Source organism: Melopsittacus undulatus, chromosome 2, assembly GCF_012275295.1.
Source record: "Melopsittacus undulatus isolate bMelUnd1 chromosome 2, bMelUnd1.mat.Z, whole genome shotgun sequence".
NCBI lineage: Eukaryota > Metazoa > Chordata > Aves > Psittaciformes > Psittaculidae > Melopsittacus > Melopsittacus undulatus.
The window spans coordinates 16,608,030-16,627,220 of NC_047528.1; the positions used below are offsets into that span (position 1 = coordinate 16,608,030).

Sequence of the window (19,191 nt, forward strand, 5' to 3'; positions counted from 1 at the left end):
GCCATTCACAGTGAATGTCCACCTCTTGTTAAAACCTCTGATAGCACTGCTGTCTCTTTGCTGGTGCCTGGGTTTCAGAAGCTGATTTTGTCATAAAGCATAGTCTGAGACCCCCAAGCTGCCATGTCCTTTCCTCTGCATCCCATGCTTCTCGACCTGCCTGGAGGCAGGGAGCTCTGTCCCTCACAGGCCATGCCATCCAAAGGGACATTTGGGATGTAGTGAGGACTCTTAGGAGTCCTTGGGTGCCACCTCCACCACGTGTCAGAGACCCCGCCAGGGCCCTGTCAGCGCTGAGCCCCTGCCGTGGCCTGAGCCGTGACAAGAAATCCCTCACCAACCCAACCGGGCAGGGAAGCAGGACAATGTCGGATTCCACGGGACCACCTTCCAGGCAAAGTAGGGCTTGGCCTTAAATGCGGGAAGTTGAGAGCTTCCACCGGCCTACAGCAAGGTCTGAGGGACCTCGCAGGACTCAACGCGAAACTAGCGGCGAGGCAGACGAACAACGCTCTTCGTCAGTTCCGTAAACCCCGGCCACGCTTCTCCGCGCATCTCTGCGCACTTTGCGTAACCCCGCTCTGCCTGTCGCGCGGTCACCTCGCAGCACCGTCATAAGGGGGCGGGAAGTGCCCTGCGTAGACGGTTGCGAGAATTGCCGCAGGTCGCGCCAGAGGCGTAAGCAGTAGGACTTTGACCCCGCCCCTCCACCGGTGCCGGCGCGGAAGCTCCGCGCTCCTGTCCCGCCGCCATGGCAGCCGCGGGGCCGGTACAGCTCCTCCGGGCCGCCGCCGCCTCCTCCCGCCGCTGGCTTTTCTCCGCCTCGCCGGCAGCCGGAACATGGCCGGGCTGCGGCAGCGCCGCTGCTGCCGTGAGGGCAGCCCGGCCGTTCAGCCTCTCTGCCCGGGCGGTGCTCAGGTAAGAGGGTCAGAGCCGTGAGGCATCGGGCGGGATCCTCAGGGCAGCGGCAGCTCTCACTCCGCCGGAGTGCCGTAGCGGGCCTGGTCGGGCAGCTGACTGGGCCTCAGCGCTAAGGACACCCAGGGCCAAGGGCCGTTGGTAGGGGCCGAGCTGGGCTGGTGCTGCGTAACCTTCCCCCTGTTGGTCCTCGCCGTGCGGCCTGCGGTGCCCGGCTGTCCTCCCGTGCCCCTGCCTTGGCCCGGTCGGGGAGGGTCTCGGCCTCTTTTCCTCGTCCCCTTCAGGGCCGTGCCTCGCCCCTGCTCTCGCCGTCCCGCCTGGGACTGCCGTGGCAGGGGCACTGAAGCGCTCTGCGGGGGGCATTGCGGTAGCCCCCCTCGGGTAGTTAAGCCGCAGGGCCTGTGTGATTTTGTGATCTGGAGTCTGGAGCCCCTTGAAAGCGCTTATAATGTTACAGAAAACTAAACTAGGGTTCCTTATGTTTAAACTAGCTTTCTGAAAGGTTGTCACTTTTTCGTGCAGCGCAGCGCTTCCCCTTTCCCTTGCTTTGGTGTGATTTGTTTTTTTTTTTTGTTTGTTTTTTTTTTTTTTTTTTTTTTGTTGTTGTTGTTGGTTTTTTGTTTGTTTTTTGAAAGTCTGGCCAGGCCTGTGGTAGAAGTACAGAACATACCAGAGAGCCCAATACTGACAATATTGAAGATCTGAAATTTTCTTCTGCCTTTGGGGTAGTTTTACTTTACTGAAGAGCACTCATGCATCCAAGTGTGCAGAGCCCCTCCTCTTCTCACCAGTATGTATGAATAGGTGTTTCAAAAGTTATGACCTTTGTAGATGTTTAATATCCCACAGCCCATGGGTTCGCAGCTCAGTACATATAGTCAGAGGCTGTGTTTATGCATGCTCTTCTGGCTTGTAGCTTGTATATTCAAAGATAAATCAGTGTCTACAATTAACTTTCAGTATGTAAAATGAAGAAGCTTTAAAAGCCTAATTTACTTGGTTGCCAGAGAAGTTTCTTTGACTCAGAATGAGACCCACCATCAGCTGCCCAGCATCAGGACTGTAACTTTGCCTGTTTCCATGCCATTGAAATTGTTTCAGTAGTTTGCTTTTAAACTCTCCTGTAGGTGCTTTTTTACTTTGTTCCAGCAGATACTTTTAATATGGAGAGACAAACTAACCTTCTGGTCTAAGACCCCTATGTGAGATGGGTAAATTGCTAGTTTAGATCTCTTCTCTGAGTGACCCAGCAGAGTGGCATTCACTTATTTCAAGGTCTCTGATTCACAATTTTTAATTAAAAAATCAAAAGGTCTTTTTAAAGTATTGTTAAGTTTTTAAAAGTTATTGAAGCTATTGAGCAGGATAAGTATGGGAGGAAAAAGAATACTAAAAGTAGAAAACATTTTATTACCTAATAGTAATTTAAGACCTGTAATCCCTCAGGCTTTCACAGATTGGAATTTATTCACATGCATTGTGTATGCATGCCATCAAAAAAGGTCACACAGGCATTTCATATGTGTTTATATACTCCGCATGTACTCACCTGGATGAATGAGTCCAGAGAAAAAGAATATCCTTGTTTCTTTCATATATTACTGTTTTCTTCATTTATGTGCAAGTTACTTTTTCTGGTCCTACCATTTCTGGATGTGATACTATTTGAGACCAAGTTCCTGAACTTATCAGTCAGTGTTATTCCAGTAAAAGCATATGTAATTGTTTGTATATGTAAAATTAGCTGTATCTGTGTTTCGAGGATGAAGACCTAGCTGTACAAAATTATTAGCTGAGGTGGTTCTTGTGAGCAGAGGTTCTCAAGGGTTTTAGTGAAGTATCAGGCATTATGTTTGCATTTCCATTTAATTCTTCCTGTTGCTCCACTTCTATCTGTTATTGTTTTTTTTTCATGTGAACAGTAGTTATCTTAGAATTGTCTTATTCCCGTTCAGGTAGCTGTACATTATTTTTGGTGGATAGCATAATAGCTACATGTTTTAAAGTTTAGTTCAGATTTATAACTTCTATATTTTGAGGCCTGTTGTAATAGTTTAATTCATTAAACTCTTCAGGCAAATAGGTAGAGCTGTTAGACTTACTATTTAATAAAAGATCTAGAAAGAATAGAGTTGGTCTTATTATGTGCAACACCAGGCTACAGTTGTTATCTTTGTGTTTTGTTTGGAGGAATCTAAGAGGTGATTCTTAATTTGGAGGTAATAGCTGAAGATTCAAAAGGATGCTTCTTTTAAGGGGAAGAGGTGGCTATTAGGATTCTTGCAGTGCTTACTCTTCTTGCATGAGAGGAGCAATGAACAGTGTTTACTGTTCTCTGGTGCTCCTCTGTGCATTCCTAGTATCTTTAATTTAGGGTATCATAATGATAACAAAGCTAATAGTACTGTGGCAGCCAGAAGAAATTAACTGTATTGTGCATCTGGTGAAAAGGATTAATCTGAGCATGAACTGGGCTATTTATGCCTTATACAGATCACACAAAATAGGTTTTGTTCTTCCTTGATAATCCTGAGGCTCTTTATCCTTGCATAGACCTGGCATGTTTTGTGTTAGTTGTCTGTGACTAGTTCACAGTATGGTGGCATTTGATTGTTTTTTTTAACTTCACACAAACGATGTCTGGGTAGGCAAAAGCCATGTTGCTTGAAATTTTAAAAGTGTAAATATTGTTTAATGTAGGTGTGGTTATTATTAATTTTTGAATGGTATCTCTGAGTCATTGGAAAGATCTGTACAGCACTTGCTTTGAATGTCTGACTGGTCTGATTACCACAACACACTTCTGAAAGTACTTTTACCACTCAGGCGTATGTGCAATAAATCCTCAGTTATTTATGATTTTTACTTAATTCAACTTTTTGCCTGTGTGAAGAGTGGTAAAGATGGCAATAACAGAAAACTTGATCCTACTGTAAGACTTAAGAAGGCTATGTCTAACTATATGACAAATAAATAAGTTTCAATTATCAGCCAGGATGACTTAGGTCCCACAGAAAATATGAGTTACTGTAGCAATCTTTAACAGGAGTCAGTGACCCACTGGTGGTACTGTGGCTTGTCCACTTACTGCATGCCACACCAGTTGGGCATGCAGAGCCACGGTGCCATTCCTCGACTGTCTGAAGCTAATGTGAGATTGTTACTACAGAAAAGGGGATCCCATTCCTGTTTCCTTATATTTTTTTTGTGGGCAGTGGCACTTCCGTCAATTTTGCTTTCTGGTTCAGCTGGGACTACTTTGTTTTTATGTTTGATATTTCAGCCAGATTAGCAAAAGGAAATGACTTGTGGTAATACTGGTGTAAGGATGATGGTAAAGGGGATCACCCCAAACCACATTTTTATATTTATGTTTAAGCTGATCATGAAGCTTAGCTTGCATTACTGCATCATACAGTTGCAGTAACACAACTGTTTCATGCAGGTGTATGTTTCATATGAAAGAAAGATGTGACTGTGTACCAGTTCTGACACTGGTATGGCCACTGGCCTGTGAAGATAGGGTTTCATCCAGTTTTGTTTCCAGACCCAGTTTATTGCATGGCAGGGTGACTGCTGGAGACTGAAGGAATGAAGGAGGGCAGGACTGTTGTTCTAATGATACTGTGGTGTTATGCCTGATTAGTGTAATCATATTTGAAGACAGTTTCAGGTGTGTTTTGACAACTGGGAGGGACATGATATCTTTTACAAAGGTTCCAGTGATCTAATGGATTGCCAGGTATCCTGCTCTTTGGTCCACGTTACTTGTGATCACTTCATGCTGTAATAGAAGAAAGAATGTATTTTGGATATTGGAACAAATATTTAGTACTTGCCATTCCTGTACCTTGGGCAGAGGATGCCCATAAATGCAAATGCATCTTGCATTGTGTCTCCTGTTAGGGTTGTGTTTGTTCATGTTGACAGAAATACTTCAGTAAGTGAAGGTGTATTTCGGTGAGTGCTGGAAGAGCTTTTTGAAGCAGTTTAAAATTACGCCATCAGGGGTTTCTTTGGCTGTCAGGAATGTGAATCTGTACCTTTCCAGATGCAATCTAAACCCATCAGTCTTAAACTGCCAGTGGAGATGGTGAATTTTGTCCTAGCATATCCAAGAAGTGGGTGCTTGTTTCCTTGGTTGTGGTGTGGGAGTTGTTGGTACAGCAGAGGAGCAAAAAGAAGAGCAGAGTAGCAACCTGTCCCACAGGACCCTTTGCTGGAGATGGTCCCTTGGTGTCACTGTGCAACATTAATTACATTTTTTAAAGATAGATCTTGAAGATTTCTGAATTTTACAGTGCATGCTTCAGTTGCATCCTGCAGATCAGAAAGGTCAATCCTTCATTATCGATTATAATTTTGGAATGAGTTTCTAGTTAATAGTAGCTTGTGGCTGTCTTCAGAAGAATAGACCGAGGCATGATATGACAAGAATTGAACATGACATCATAGTTAATCACAGAGCTTACTGCTACCATTTGAATTTACAGTTGTAGCAAGGAGATTAAGTTGAGCAACAATTATTTGTTTTTTTTTCAAAACAATCTAGGACTCAGGTCCTAGCTTTACAGGTTACTTGGGTTGCTAAAACCACGTTTTCTTTTACAGCCAGTTACAAAATAATCTGTTCACTGGTGTTTCAGTATGGCCACTTTTAAATTTTTGCTTTGAAGTTCAGCACTACTGGCTAGACTTTTCCAGAGAGTGACTTGATTTTTTCAAGTTTGTATACTTTCCATATGCTAGGTCATGTAAGGCCCACAGTTACTAAAAATATTAAAGGGAATATTAAGCATGATGTACTTAGCCATGGATTTCACACTGAAACATAGCCTTTTTGCATTAGCTTTCAGTTGTTCTATTTGTATCTCATCTCTTGGCAGGTTTCTTCATTGTCGATACAAGTTTTTCCTGTTTCGCTTGCTTGCTGTAGGAAAGAAAACTGTGTAAAAACAAAACAACTGTATTTTGTTTATTAGTATATTAAAAGCTTTTCTGTAACATGCATGTGAAATAACATAGATAATAGAACACGAGGGGGGTTGTTTTTTTTTTTTCCATATTAAAAGCTTTGGTCTTAAGACATTTCATGCAGACTGCAAGAGAAATTCTTAAATAAACAATTGTTTGAAAAGCAAAGCAGGAAAATAATAAAAAAAAACTTCTTTCTTTGAAGCCAGTGTCAAAGCTTTGAACTGTACTGGAATTAATATTTACAAGGTGAAAACCTAGGAGAACCTGTGCTCAAAAAAACCCAGAATGGTTTTGGAGTATTTCCATTTTGAGGAGGGGACAAGGATTCAATTTTGGAACTAAGAAAGTAAAATACCTTACACTCAAAGCAGAATCTGAAAAGTTAAAATTTATCCTGAATGATAATGATGAGAACAATTAAGCTTTCATAAATCCAAAGCAGGTGTCTGTAGAAAGGTCTGTAGAGAAGCATTTAAAGTAATCTCTTTTATTTTATAAAAATTTAATTATCAGGAACCTATATAGCTTCTAGTGATGAAACACATATCAAGTTTTTTTTCCTTACTTTTAATGGCCTTTGTTCAATGTACAGCAGTAAATGCCTGTACATGTTACAGCTTTCAAAAACCAATAACTTGGGTTTCTGTGCTCTTGGAGTTGATGGTGATTACTGATTTAGTAGTATTTAATCAACTGTAAAGATCTAAAAAAATCTAGAATTCTTTTTTTAATTCCATTATATGCTTTTCTTTTCAGCTCAGAAGATAAAATAACTGTTCATTTTATAAATCGTGATGGTGACAAACTAACAGCCAAAGGAAAACCGGGGGATTCACTGCTGGATGTTGTTGTTAGTAATAATCTAGACATAGATGGGTTTGGTAAGTAGATTGACTGAATACTATTCAGTGTTTAGAAATAATGTTCTGTTCATTCATAAATACTTGCAGAGTTGTAGAATGATTTAGATAGGAAAAGGCCCTCAAAATCATTGAGTGCAACTATAAATGAATATTTATTTCTGAATACTCTCCTTTTTTCTTTTTTTTTTTTTTTTTGTTGCAGGGGCATAGAATATTTTGGGTCAAATTTAAAATAAATAAATAAATTGGGGTGAGCCTTGCTTGAAAATTAAAGGAGGAGCATGTGGACAGAGTACTGTCAAGATGGGATCTGAAAGATGCCATCTGCATCTTCAGAGCTGAAAGGTTCCAGAGGCAGCACAAAACTGGTGCATTTATTTCTGTATTGCCATACTGTCTCAACTTATTATCAGTTATTTTGTAGCACAAGTTGCTGTAGTGTTTGAGAGCTAAGTGAAATTAAAAACCAATTCCATGTCAACAGAAAAGAGCAAAAAGTTTCTTATTGAAGGACTGGGATAAAGGAGACCAGTGCCCCAGTCAAATCCTAAATTGGTATAAATTTTATTTAAAATCAAAATAGAAGGGTGCTACCTCCCTATTCCTTCAAACTTTTGCACTTTGCACTGATTGGAAAATGGTTCTGTAGGATCCTAAGATGTAGGATTCTGCCCACGCAAAGCAGTGGTATTTGGTAATTAAATAACTCAGGACAGGTATTTATGTGAACGTGAGCTTAAGAATCAGTAGTTACAAACTAAAGCAGAAAGTGGAAGCGCAATTTGTATGAGTGAATGCAAATCAATTGGTTTAAAAACCATAAATATGATATTATTGCACAGTCAGGAATCTGAGATGTGTTTTATTTCAGTGCAGATAAATTTCTTTGGTAGTAATTAAATCTTTGATAGGATTTGTAATCTCAGACTTACATCTGTGTTAGCTCTTACGTCTGGAGTTGCATATACCTGAGGAGAAAAATTGTCTTTAAAATCTGTAATGTGTTGGTATACCTGGCATTATATATCACTTATTAAATATGTCCTCCAGGCTTATGGCTAGTCCACTTGTATTCTACAGTAAATATTCTCTCAGTTTGTGTAAATGTCAGCCATGTTAAAGCATTGTGGTAAAGTGGAAAAAAAAGCCAAAACAACCAATAATGCTGCCAATAAAGAGAAGCCAAACTAAAATTTGGAAATACTGTAACAATCCTTAACTATAACATATGATAGTTTCATTTCAATAATTACTTGCTAATGAAACAGCATACTAGGGCCAAGAAAAATGCAGCGTAAATAGTGTAAAAATTTATGTTCTATGTTTAGAAAAAAGATAATGAGGGAAAAAAAATAAAAATGTAAATCTTAACCTACTTGTTTCTATCACTAGGGGGCATCCCATGTGCAGTAATAATAATAGAATATCTACACAAAGACGCACAAAACTGTTGAATTATTCAGTTCCATTCTGTTTGCTACTGATAGCTTTACAGTTGCAGAAAGACCTTCCACTGTTCATATAGACTGGTTGGTGTTTGTTTGTTTTTCCCTCTCTTTTCACTTCTCCAACAATAAAATGCTTGAACTGCTGATACAACAAATTTTACGTTATTTGGTGTTTTGCTTTTTCCCATGCATTTCTGTGTACAAGAAGACATGATACAATTTTTAAAATTGTGACTACTAGCATAATGTCATGGTCACTTTGAATATATGAAGTCAGTACTGTTGCTACATGAAAGCATTGTATTTTCTATGTGGTTCTTGTGGTCTGATGATGAGTCCCACTGTTTCTTTTCATAGCAATGGTTATACATGCAGCCTTGCTTCCTTTTGTTCCATATGAGTCCAGAGGTGATGCGGGCACACTGCTCAGTTCTGCTTTCCCTGGAAATGAGTAAATAAATGAAACTTGGCTAGTGTGTTACCTGCTTGTCTTTTATCAATTTGAATTGGAGGGAGGGGGGGCGAAGCTCTGTGCCGCAACACCAGTCTCTATACAAATATGAAAAATTCCATTTTCTTCACCTTTGGAGTTCATAGGATCGTAGAATGGTTTGGGTTGGAAGGGACCTTAAAGATCATGTAGTTCCACCGCACTTCCTCGCCCCGAGCAGGGACACCTTCCGCTAGACCAGTTTGCTCAAATCATCAAACCTGGCCTTGAACACTTCCAGGGATGGGGCATCCACAGCTTCTCTGGGCAACCTGTGCCAGTGTCTCAGCACCCTCACAATAACAAACTTCCTAATATCTAAGTTTACCCTCTTTCAATTTAAAGCCATTCCTTCTTGTCCTGTCAATACATGTCCTTGTAAAAAGTCCCTCTCCAGATTTCTTGTAGGTCTTCTTTAGGTACTGGGAGGCTGCTCTAAGGTCTATCCAGAACCTTCTGTTCTCTAGCCTGAACAGCCCCAGCTCTCACAGTTTTCATAGAAGAATTGCATCTTCCTTTTTCAGCAAAGTGGAGAACTTGGTGCCAGCCCAGTGGCAGAGACAAATTTGTTAGTGTTCAAACTTGTACTGTTCTGTGACTATCTGATTGCTTTAGCAGGTAGATGTGGTTGGTGCTTATTCTGTTCAACAATTGCAAATTCTTAGGTCCTTGGATCTCAGGCTGGATTGCCCTGTAATACACATAGGTCTCTCTAGCCTGATTGCCTTTGTGGTTGTGAACCAGTGCTCTCTTGAGGGAGAAGAAATAATGAGTATAAAATCTGTTAAGTTCTGTTGAACTTCTGTAACCTTCTCAAAACTGGGAAAGAGGGAGAGAAGGATCAACCTTGGAGATAAATTAAGTAGTGTTGATTGACAGTGTTAGCTGCTTTTGTATTCTTATAGTACAAAACTTTTCTCTCTTTAAATGGTGGAAAGGGAATTAGTTAAGTATTTTAATTAACTACAGGATTCAAGTAACTCTCAGGATCGTAGAAACTGTAGAAATGCTATTGAGGTTTGAATGCAAAGTAGATACATGAATGTGGGAATATGTAAACCATTGTTTTAGTAGTGAATAGAGATACTTGTATGAGACAAACACACTGATGAAGAATTTCTTGTGAAGTTCTATTGTAATTATGCTGTAATTTGAAAATTGGATTTTCTGTTATCTTGACTTTTTTTCCTTAGGTGCATGTGAAGGAACACTAGCCTGCTCAACTTGTCATTTAATCTTTGAAGACCACATATTTGAGAAACTAGATGCAATTACTGATGAAGAGATGGACATGCTGGATCTGGCATATGGCCTCACAGAAACGTAAGGGAGCATAACACTTTACTACATGAAAAACTGAAAAGGAGGGTTTGCAGGTGGGGCAGTCCATTATTCTTAGAATGCCTTAATTGTCATTTAACGAATAGGTGGATTCTGTTATGCAAATGGACTGCCAAGTTTGAATACTGATTAGCTGAATTCATACTAAAAAGATAACCAGTTTTGTTTCTGTAACTGAAGAGTGGCAGTTGCCAGTACTTGCTCTTCTGAGGTGTCTGATGCAGAAGTGTCAGATACTGAAGTATGACCAAAAACCTAGTTCCTTCAACAAAAAATTTGCTGCTGATGCTGTGTGTGATTTTTCTTATTCTTGTTTCCCTTCCGTTTTCTGTCTCCATTAGTCTGTAGCTAGTTAATGTATTTTATAAATGTGTTTACTTTAGTATTTTAGTTTTGGTCAGATCTTCTTTCCACAGAATCACAGAAGGGTTGAGGTTGGAGGGGACCTCTTGAGGTCATCTGGGTCAACCCCCTGCTCAAGCAGGGCCACCTAGAGCCGATATCCAGGACCATGTCCAGACAGCTTTTGAATATCTCCAAGGATGGAGACTCTACAACCTCTCTGGTATTTATGTGCATTGATAAGATCCTTTCCCCAAGCCTTCTCCTAGGACAAATGGTGTCACACATGGCAGTGTTGCCATTTGTCATACTTTGGCTCATGTCAGAGTGCTCTTGGTGCATACAAGCCAGATTCCCTTTTGGGTAAAACTGAAGCATTCTCTTAACTGCTAATGCAGTGTTGCACACTAGACTAGTGATAGTCTAAAGTAAGCCTCTGTTCTGTATCTCCCACACCATCATATGCCTTGTAATTACAGTGTCACATCCTCATCCATTCCTAGTGCACTGCGCTACTTGTACATGTAGTTTGTATTATAGAACATACCTACATGAAGAGTAAGTAGCTATGCCTTACAAGGTTTCATAAGCCCTTTCCTTCATGTTTCAATGCAATTGCTTATCAAAGTATTTTAGAATCTTTCCCATGATGTCAGAGGGCCTTATATCTGGCCTGTATAGGACAGGTTTTTTTATGTCTCTGCAAAGCGGTACTCTGAATTAACTTGTTTATCTCCTTATACCAGTAATGGAATCCTGTATCAATTGTTTCTACACAGCAGTATGTTTTTTCTCACTTCAGCCAAATATTAAATTTTCTGGGAGGTTGTAAAGGCAAAGAAGTTAAGCCATGAGAAACATGTTTCAGCTTCTTTTGTTTTCTCCTTTTTCCTGTCTCCCCCCCAAAAAAAATCCAATTTTGAAAATAATAGTAAGTCTATTTATTGAGTGTGAATTTATGTCGTTCTTACCATCTACCATAATTCTTCTCAGAGTCACTTTCAGATTCTGCACCAAACCAATTCCTAAATAGCTCTGGAGGCCAGCAATCTAATTAAAAACCTTTTTATTTGTCTCTTTTAAATAAAGATTTAAATCAAGGAATTTTTACTGAAGAACTGAAACAGTAGAAAGACAGAGCTGTTTAAATACTTACTTTTTATCTCAAAGTTCTTCAGACTAAATTCAGTTTTTAGACCTTTTGAAGACACTTGTTATTTCTATCACATTTTCCTAACAACACATATTCTTCCTATGGCCATGCATCTTTCATACGTGTGAAAAATCCTGGAAGACTGAGCTTTAAGTGACTGATCCTTGCTAGAGGTTACCTGGTCTCCTGTGCTGATATAAACTTGTGTAATGGCGATGCACTACTATGCTTTGTCATAAATATAAAAATTTTTTCTTGTCAGTGACTGTATTTGGGGAAGTTTCAGCTAGCAGCTGCCATGGAAGCTCATGGATTTTAAAACAAGGGACTAATTTAAAAGGTTAAAAGGAAATAGTTTTGAATAACTGCAGAACAGTAAAGATATTAAGAGTGATGGAATGCAAACCCTACTATGGTAAATGCTTCAAAAGAATGCTGAACTAAAAAATAAGCTGAGAAACAGCTTGCTAAAAAGTAGAAAATCAGTTTAGTTTCCAGGCTATCAGAAGTAGGAAGCTTGTCTACATGAAGAGCCAATGTGTGATGCAGAAGTGCACATAAAATATAAAAAGGTGATAATGTAAAAGCAAAGTTTCTTTTGCATTGTTGTCTCTAGAGATGTTACAGGATGTCCATGCACTGGAAGATTTCTTTCAAGAGAGCTTTACAGAGTATTGAAGCAAATATGAGTAAATACAGTAAAATGAATAATGACAGATGGTAACGAGTAGGTAGCATTCACCCAGGAGTTCCACAGGAGTTCATGATGAAATTTCTGAACTTTTGTCTGAAAGGTTTAATTAGCTGGTTTGAAGCTGCTTCCACATGAAAGGAATGGAAGGTAGCAACCCAACTTTTAAAATGAGATAATTGGAACTGGAGAACAGTGAGTCTGATGCCATGCTGGACATGTTAATCATGTGCCTATGGACTGTTGCTTCTTTATGGTTTCTAGCACATAATTGTAAGGAAAGAATTAAACAAAGCTTTTGTAGAAAAATGTAGCAGACACAGGAGTTCAGATGAGTCACTGAGTATGAAAAAAGAAAATCTTACACTTCATGTAGTTTACATAGGTTCAGAAATTCTTTACTAAGATTGAATTGAAATGGGTAAGAGCAAAGGCCCTGTAAAGGATAAGTAATTGGCTAATAAATAGATAAAACGTCTTTTAGCAAGGTAAGAGTATGTGATCTAAAAGTGATTGGTACTAGGTTTTATGTAGTGAGTGTTTTTGTGAGACTTGGGAAAAGAGAATGAAGAATAAAGTTTGTGTATAGTGCTATGTTACTCAGTGTGGTAAAATCAAAAACTGTCAGTGAAGCCATACACAAAGATCTTGTGCTATTGAGTGATAGGAAACAATGTTTGATGTTAAAAGCTGCAGATAAATGCACATGAAGAGGTGGGTAGAACAGTGGTAATCATGCGGACTTGGAATACACTGCCAGCTAGCTAACATCTTCCAGGAATGTCAGCTTAAGGTTTGGTGTTAAAACACCAAAACAAACCCCCAAAATCTCAAAAAAGTAAATGGACTATTGGCAATATTAGGTAGGAACAGGTAGAAAACCAGAAAATGACCATTACATGACAATATGGGAGTTCAACATATCTTTTTACTTCTTTTTTTTTTCTTTTTTTTCTTTTTTTTTCTTTTTTTTTTTTTAATAGTAGAATGAGAGCAAATAAAGGGAAGTGGATAAAGGAGGGATGGTTCACATGCAAGAATTGACTAAATCATCTTTTTTGGGAGTCCAAGCTTCAGCTTTAAGGAGTGGAGGAATCTGGTTAAATATCTATAAAATTGTCAATGCTGTGGAAGAATTTGAATAAGAGAAGGTAGTTTGTTTCTCACAGTCTTATTTAGTGCTGCCTAAAGTTTTTTTTGTACTGCTGTGTAGCAGGCTCAAAACCTTCATGTGAAGTGAATCCATTGCTACACTACAGAATACATAGGGAATTAGCATTGGTCTTTAGTGAAAACAGACACTTCAGTAAAATTCAGCCTTGCTGGCAATGATACAAGTATCAGAAATTGCGTATCTAATAGATGTAATTTCTAATCTGATTCTTACGGATGTATATTCAGGAGATTAAATTTTCTGGTAATGTATGTATTTATACATGCATTCTAGTAATTTGAAGTTGATGTATGGAGTTATTTACATGGAAGTATTGCGTTTTCATATAGGGCTGAATTTTGAGCTTTAACAGCTGTTGATCACTACATGCTTGAAAGGGTTCTATAAAGATATTAATGTAGGATGATCTTTTATAATATCTCTGCCTACATTCCTATATTGATAAAATTATTCAGCTGGGGCTACAGAACATTGTCTTTCCTTGCTGATATTTAAGTGTTCTATACTTAAGTACCAAAGCATGGACATTATGTTAAAGATATCCCAGCAGTAAAAGTGGCTTGTGATGTCTGCAGAATTTTGTTGTGGTATTATGTCTTTGTTTTGAAATGTTCAAGTACAACATTTTTTCATGCTGAATGGTAGGTAGAAAAAATTAAGGATTGCATCTCCTCAGGTGCCATGAGTATTTTATCCTTCTCCTTCCTATGTTTCTTGTCTTTTTGCTCTTACTCTCTGGAATAATGACCCAATTTTGAGTTGTGTAATTTGAAAACATTGGACCTTATATGAGTTAGGTTTTGCTTTTTCTGAGGTTTTCATTCTGATTCATTGCCTTCGTCTCTTCAGAGATGCCAAATGTCCCTTGGGACATCAGGTATCATTCTCTGCACTTGACTGAACTGTTAGTGACCCATTGAAAATGGAACGGTCACCCTTACTGTGTATTGCCTCAGGAAGCAGGAAGTACTTGTGTACCACTTTCCAGTGTACTGAACTCTTCTACTTAATGTAAATAATTTTTATTACTACATGTATCTTTGCATTGATGCATACAGTTCACTGCTGGTCTTGATTAAGCCATGCACAAGAGTGGCTGATTGTAGATCATAATTTGTTTGGGATGGCTGAATGTTGGAGGCATAGGGGGAGTAAATGCTGTTAGATATGTGATCAGATAGAACTAATGACAATGTCCTATTTCCCTACAGATCACGTTTAGGCTGCCAAATCTGCTTGAAGAAATCCATGGATAATATGACTGTTCGAGTACCAGAAGCTGTTGCAGATGTTAGACAATCAGTAGATATGAGTAAAAACTCCTAAAAGGCAATAACTTAGGGGTTTTAAAGAAGCTTAATTATTTTTATAACTTATTTTTAAATGTGTAATTAAATATGGAAACTTACATAATTGTGAGTTATTTTATATGACTATCAATATTAGATGGATGCTATTTTAATTTTCTTTATAGAACCTCCTATATTTTTACGCTTAAAATGCAATAATACTTCTTATAAGTGATCATTAGGTTGAGCATTAGCAAGTGTATTACAGGTTTCATATAACATGATTCTGCCAAAACTAACAACGTTTGCAAGCCAGATCAGTTCTACAAGACTTCTAAAAACCCCTGGTCATTTCTAGGTTTCAGACCTAGATATGTAAGAGAACAAAACTTGTAAGACTGAGTCTTTTTAAAGTGTTGTCATTAAAGATGGTGTACTCAGAGCTATTTCATGTTCTCAGTAAATAGGATCCTTCCTCAGCAAATAGTGGATTTTCAGGGTAGGGTTTTCCAAACTTTTTGTCTCGGCAAAAATACTGTTAAAACCTTGAAATCTAGGGGCCTATGCAGAATGTTGTCACCTACATCTTAATTGCTGCAATGCATCTCTGTGGCCTGAATCAGAAATCAGTAAACCTCAACTTCATTATGTTTGATTACACTACAAATACGGGGATACACAGGGTTTAGAAGAGTAAAGCGCTGGAGCTGTCAAATAGGAAGGTGTAACCACTGGAGGTAACTGTAAATTCTTACTGTTCTTTGAAGATGGTTGAGTTGGAATTGAAGAGGACAGTGCTTGTCAACAGAGAATTTGTTCTGAATTCTTCATCCCTTTCTCATTTTTTAGCTTGATCAGGAGGCAGTGTGATGTTAACTAGGGCATTCAGCTTAAAGAGGTTCCTGGGTTCTGGGCCTTGCTCTCAGGATCATTTCAGCAAGGATTGATGTGGAATGACCAAGTATATTTATTCTATAAAGATGGACTAGGTTCCCCAGGAGGCCTGAGGAGACCCCCATGGTGAGATTGCCTGTAAACTGATGATGAAGTGCTTGCAGTTTATTCTAGTTTTAGTCTTTCCAAAGCAGAACAAAGTAAAAGAATGTCTCTACAACTCTTCATTATTCTCTCCAGGTTTTGTTGCCTAAATACTTAAATGAAATGGTTGTCACCAGTGCAATAGTTAGTTTACCCTTTTAAGGTTATTTTAATATTTTGGGCATATTTATATATAAATTTCATTTATTTACATTTAAATGATCTAATGCATTCATTAATGCCTTATTTGAAGTGGTGACAATGACATCTAGGCATCTTTTCTGGCATTATTATATTTATGGGAGAGATGAAAAATATTTTTCCAGTGTCAAATATTGGGATTATTTTGAGCTTCATAAGGAAGAAAAAAAAAAAAGAAAAAGGACCCTCTTTGTTATAAAAATATTTTGTAGGACTGTATTGAAAATAGATCTGGTACAGGTTCTTTAATTTTCTCTCTGAATAGCTATTTGTTTCCTGGTGTTCCCTTTGGACTTCCCCTTAAACAAGATAGGTTTAATGTATTCTGTTCAGAACTTAATCATATATGCTTTTCAGAATACACTTCCTCTAATTTAATTCAAAATGTGACTTTAGAGGTGAAATCTCCTGGCTTTTGAAAGGCAAAGCAAAGTTGGGAAGAAGGATGGCAATAAGATGAAGAAATGCTCTAAAGATACTGCTGTCTTCCTCTTCATCTGCTGTGACTCTAACTGTAATTTAGAGGATACCCTGCCACAGTCAGGCTCAAAGGTAAATGAGTTCTCACTTTATGTTACCTTTGTCCTGAGTTCATTTATATAAATTTATTAAATATTGACCTCTGATCCTTTTACATGAGACACAGCTCTTTGGCTTCCAAGAGAGGGAACATAACTTGGGTCATAACCAGATGTACTGTGCATTCTTGCATCAGAAAGAAATCCGAGGTTTCAGTATAGCTGTTTAGGGATAGATGTTGGTGTTTGCTGGGGTTTGGGGTTTTTTGAGTTTTGCTTTGGGTTGGTTTATTGGGTTTTTTGTTTGTCCATTTATGCACAGCATGAGGCACTTTGCCTTGTGGGAATCCTGAAACATTTGATGCTGCATTAAACAAATGTGAAACAACTCTTGTAATAGTTTTCTTTCTAAGTCAAGGTGGTGTCATTGTGTGTTTCCTGTGACAACTTCTTGTTACAAAGACTTTGACTCTCCTGTAGTGTGCCTGTGGAAGGAATTACTTAGCACAACAAAGCAAAAAAGGACACTTCAAAATTTATTTTGAATTCCAGAGGTATCCCGTATCACATGCAAATGGACATCTCAGAAGGCAAAGGAACTGACATGTAATCCCAAAAATGCACAGTTCAGAGATACTTGTTTCCTTATTGTCAAAATGATTTGCAAATAAATCTTATTTTTGGCCACTTTCTGACATACCTTGTTTGTATTGATTTTTCTTTCCTTTTCCTCCAAGTTATTGAATGTATTTCTGGGCATAAAATGGAACTTAACAGTGATGCACGTTCAAGTGTAAGTATGAATTATTATGCAATGGCACACAACTAAAGCATCAAAACTAGTTAAATATATATTTTGCTTCCTTGTCCAAATAAAGTTTACAGGTAAGTTGCTTTCTAAAACGCTATTCCTTTCCCTGGTAAAACAAGGAGTCAGTGGGTCTGTTCTGTCTCGCTCCCCCTCAAAACCAAAGAGAAAATCAGAACTTTATTCCCTTTGCTTCTGAACTTTAATTTGCAACATGTGCTTGCAGTCTGGGGCAGAAATAGACCTTTAATTCACAAGTATTGGTGGGCTATTTCTGATTCCTGGTTTTGTGAGGAAGCCAGGCCAAAACCCTCCTCTGGCAAAAGGAAAGGTCTCATCCTCCCCTCTTCCTTTATGAGGGTGCGGAGGAGCTTGTCTGTGACTCCATGTCAAGTCCCTTCACCCCCTGAAGCTCCAGTCACGTTTGGGGTCCTAGTGTCTTCTGCTGTGGGCAGGGACACTGACCACAGGAGCTAGCAGTCCCCATTTCTGTGACACTGATGTCTGAAGGGGAAAGAGGAGGTGCCTCACACTCCCACATTGCTCTTCTGCCAGGGAAGGTATCCATCATCTGGGCTGCAAGCTAGGGAGAGGAAAAGGAGTTTTCCAGGCAGTGTGTTACTTTGGACAGAAAAACTCCTAGGTCCGTTTTTAGCTATAGGGCTCCAGAGGATTTAAGGGAGCTGTGTTCAACTTAATGTCCCACTTGGAGGCAGGTTGGAGAGGCCGTGTCCAAAAACTACCAGTGGAAGAGATGGTGTGTCCCCAGCTCATGAGTCTGGGCTGGAGCACAGAGACTATTTTGCCCTTACAGAGGGTGATGTACTATGCAAAGATTGGGTAGACCAAAACCCAACAAATTCCTCATTCCTTGGGAGGAAAAAGGAGAGAGAAATCTTTACAGAAGGAGAAGAGATGTTCAGGTTCAGTCACTGAGGTATCAAATAGTACAAAACATTGGGAAGTTGGTGATTTCTCTGCAAATGATCTGAAAAGATGTGGAAGGGATCAGGGATTTTGTGCATCCTGGCAGGAGCTGCTGACCCTGAGGATGGCTGTGTAGATCTGTACACTATAGTGCCTCTATGCTCCTTCTCTCCCTGTTACCCTGCCAGGAGAGCAGCAAGAAGAGTGGTCCATACATAAACCAACCAAAGTAACCCTGAGATTTACTTTTTGACCTACTGCCTTCCACTACCTTTTTATGAAGTTAAGCATTTCATAGAATCATAGAATACTTAAGGTTGGAAAGGACTTTAAGTTCATCTAGTTCCAACACCCCTGCCATGGGCAGGGATACCTCACACTAAAGCATGCCACACAAGGCTTTGTCCAACTTGGCCGTGAACACTGCCAGGGATGGAGCATTCACAACCTCCCTGGGCAACCCATACCAGTGCCTCACCACCCTAACAGTAAAGAATTTCCTCCTTATATCCAGTCTAAGATTTCATTGATGTGAACCAGTCCAAATTAAAAAATGATTGGTAAGTAATTTCTGGCCAGCAGTGATAGAACATTTGCAACCAGGACAAACTTCCACCCAAAGCTGTGGCCTCACTATGCTCAGAGAAGTATCTCTGGTGTCCTCCACAGCTCTGGAAGCTCCCTTGACCTCAGCCAAACAACAGAAACGTTATTTTGAGCACTAAAACTGCATGTGTGCTTCCACCAATTTTAGTTACCTTTGTCCAGGGTAATCCCCCATGTTCCTAACCCTTTCCAGTACCTTCTTCCCCAGACAGGCACTAGAGTGCATCTCTCACATTTACTAGAGATGAGGAAGGATAAGAACCTTGGTATAACCTTCCTTATATCCACTCAGGTACAGCGAAGCTTTCACCTTCCCATTTCTGACTGTTCAGAGCACGTCCGTGCAAGAAGAGCACAGGCTGCGTGTGAACTTGCCTTCGCTGTGCTGACCCCAGGTGGTAGGGGTG

At 39.4% G+C, this 19,191-nt stretch overlaps 1 protein-coding gene across 1 annotated transcript; it reads left to right on the plus strand.

Moving 5' to 3' along the window:
* The first annotated feature begins 691 nt into the window (after positions 1 to 691).
* FDX1 (ferredoxin 1) lies at positions 692 to 17,143 on the plus strand. Its single transcript, XM_034060058.1, has 4 exons — positions 692 to 918; positions 6,652 to 6,776; positions 9,890 to 10,019; positions 14,609 to 17,143. Exons 1-4 carry the CDS (start codon positions 752 to 754, stop codon positions 14,721 to 14,723), a joined length of 537 nt encoding a protein of 178 aa, XP_033915949.1. The 5' UTR covers positions 692 to 751; the 3' UTR covers positions 14,724 to 17,143.
* Positions 17,144 to 19,191: the final 2,048 nt, after the last annotated feature.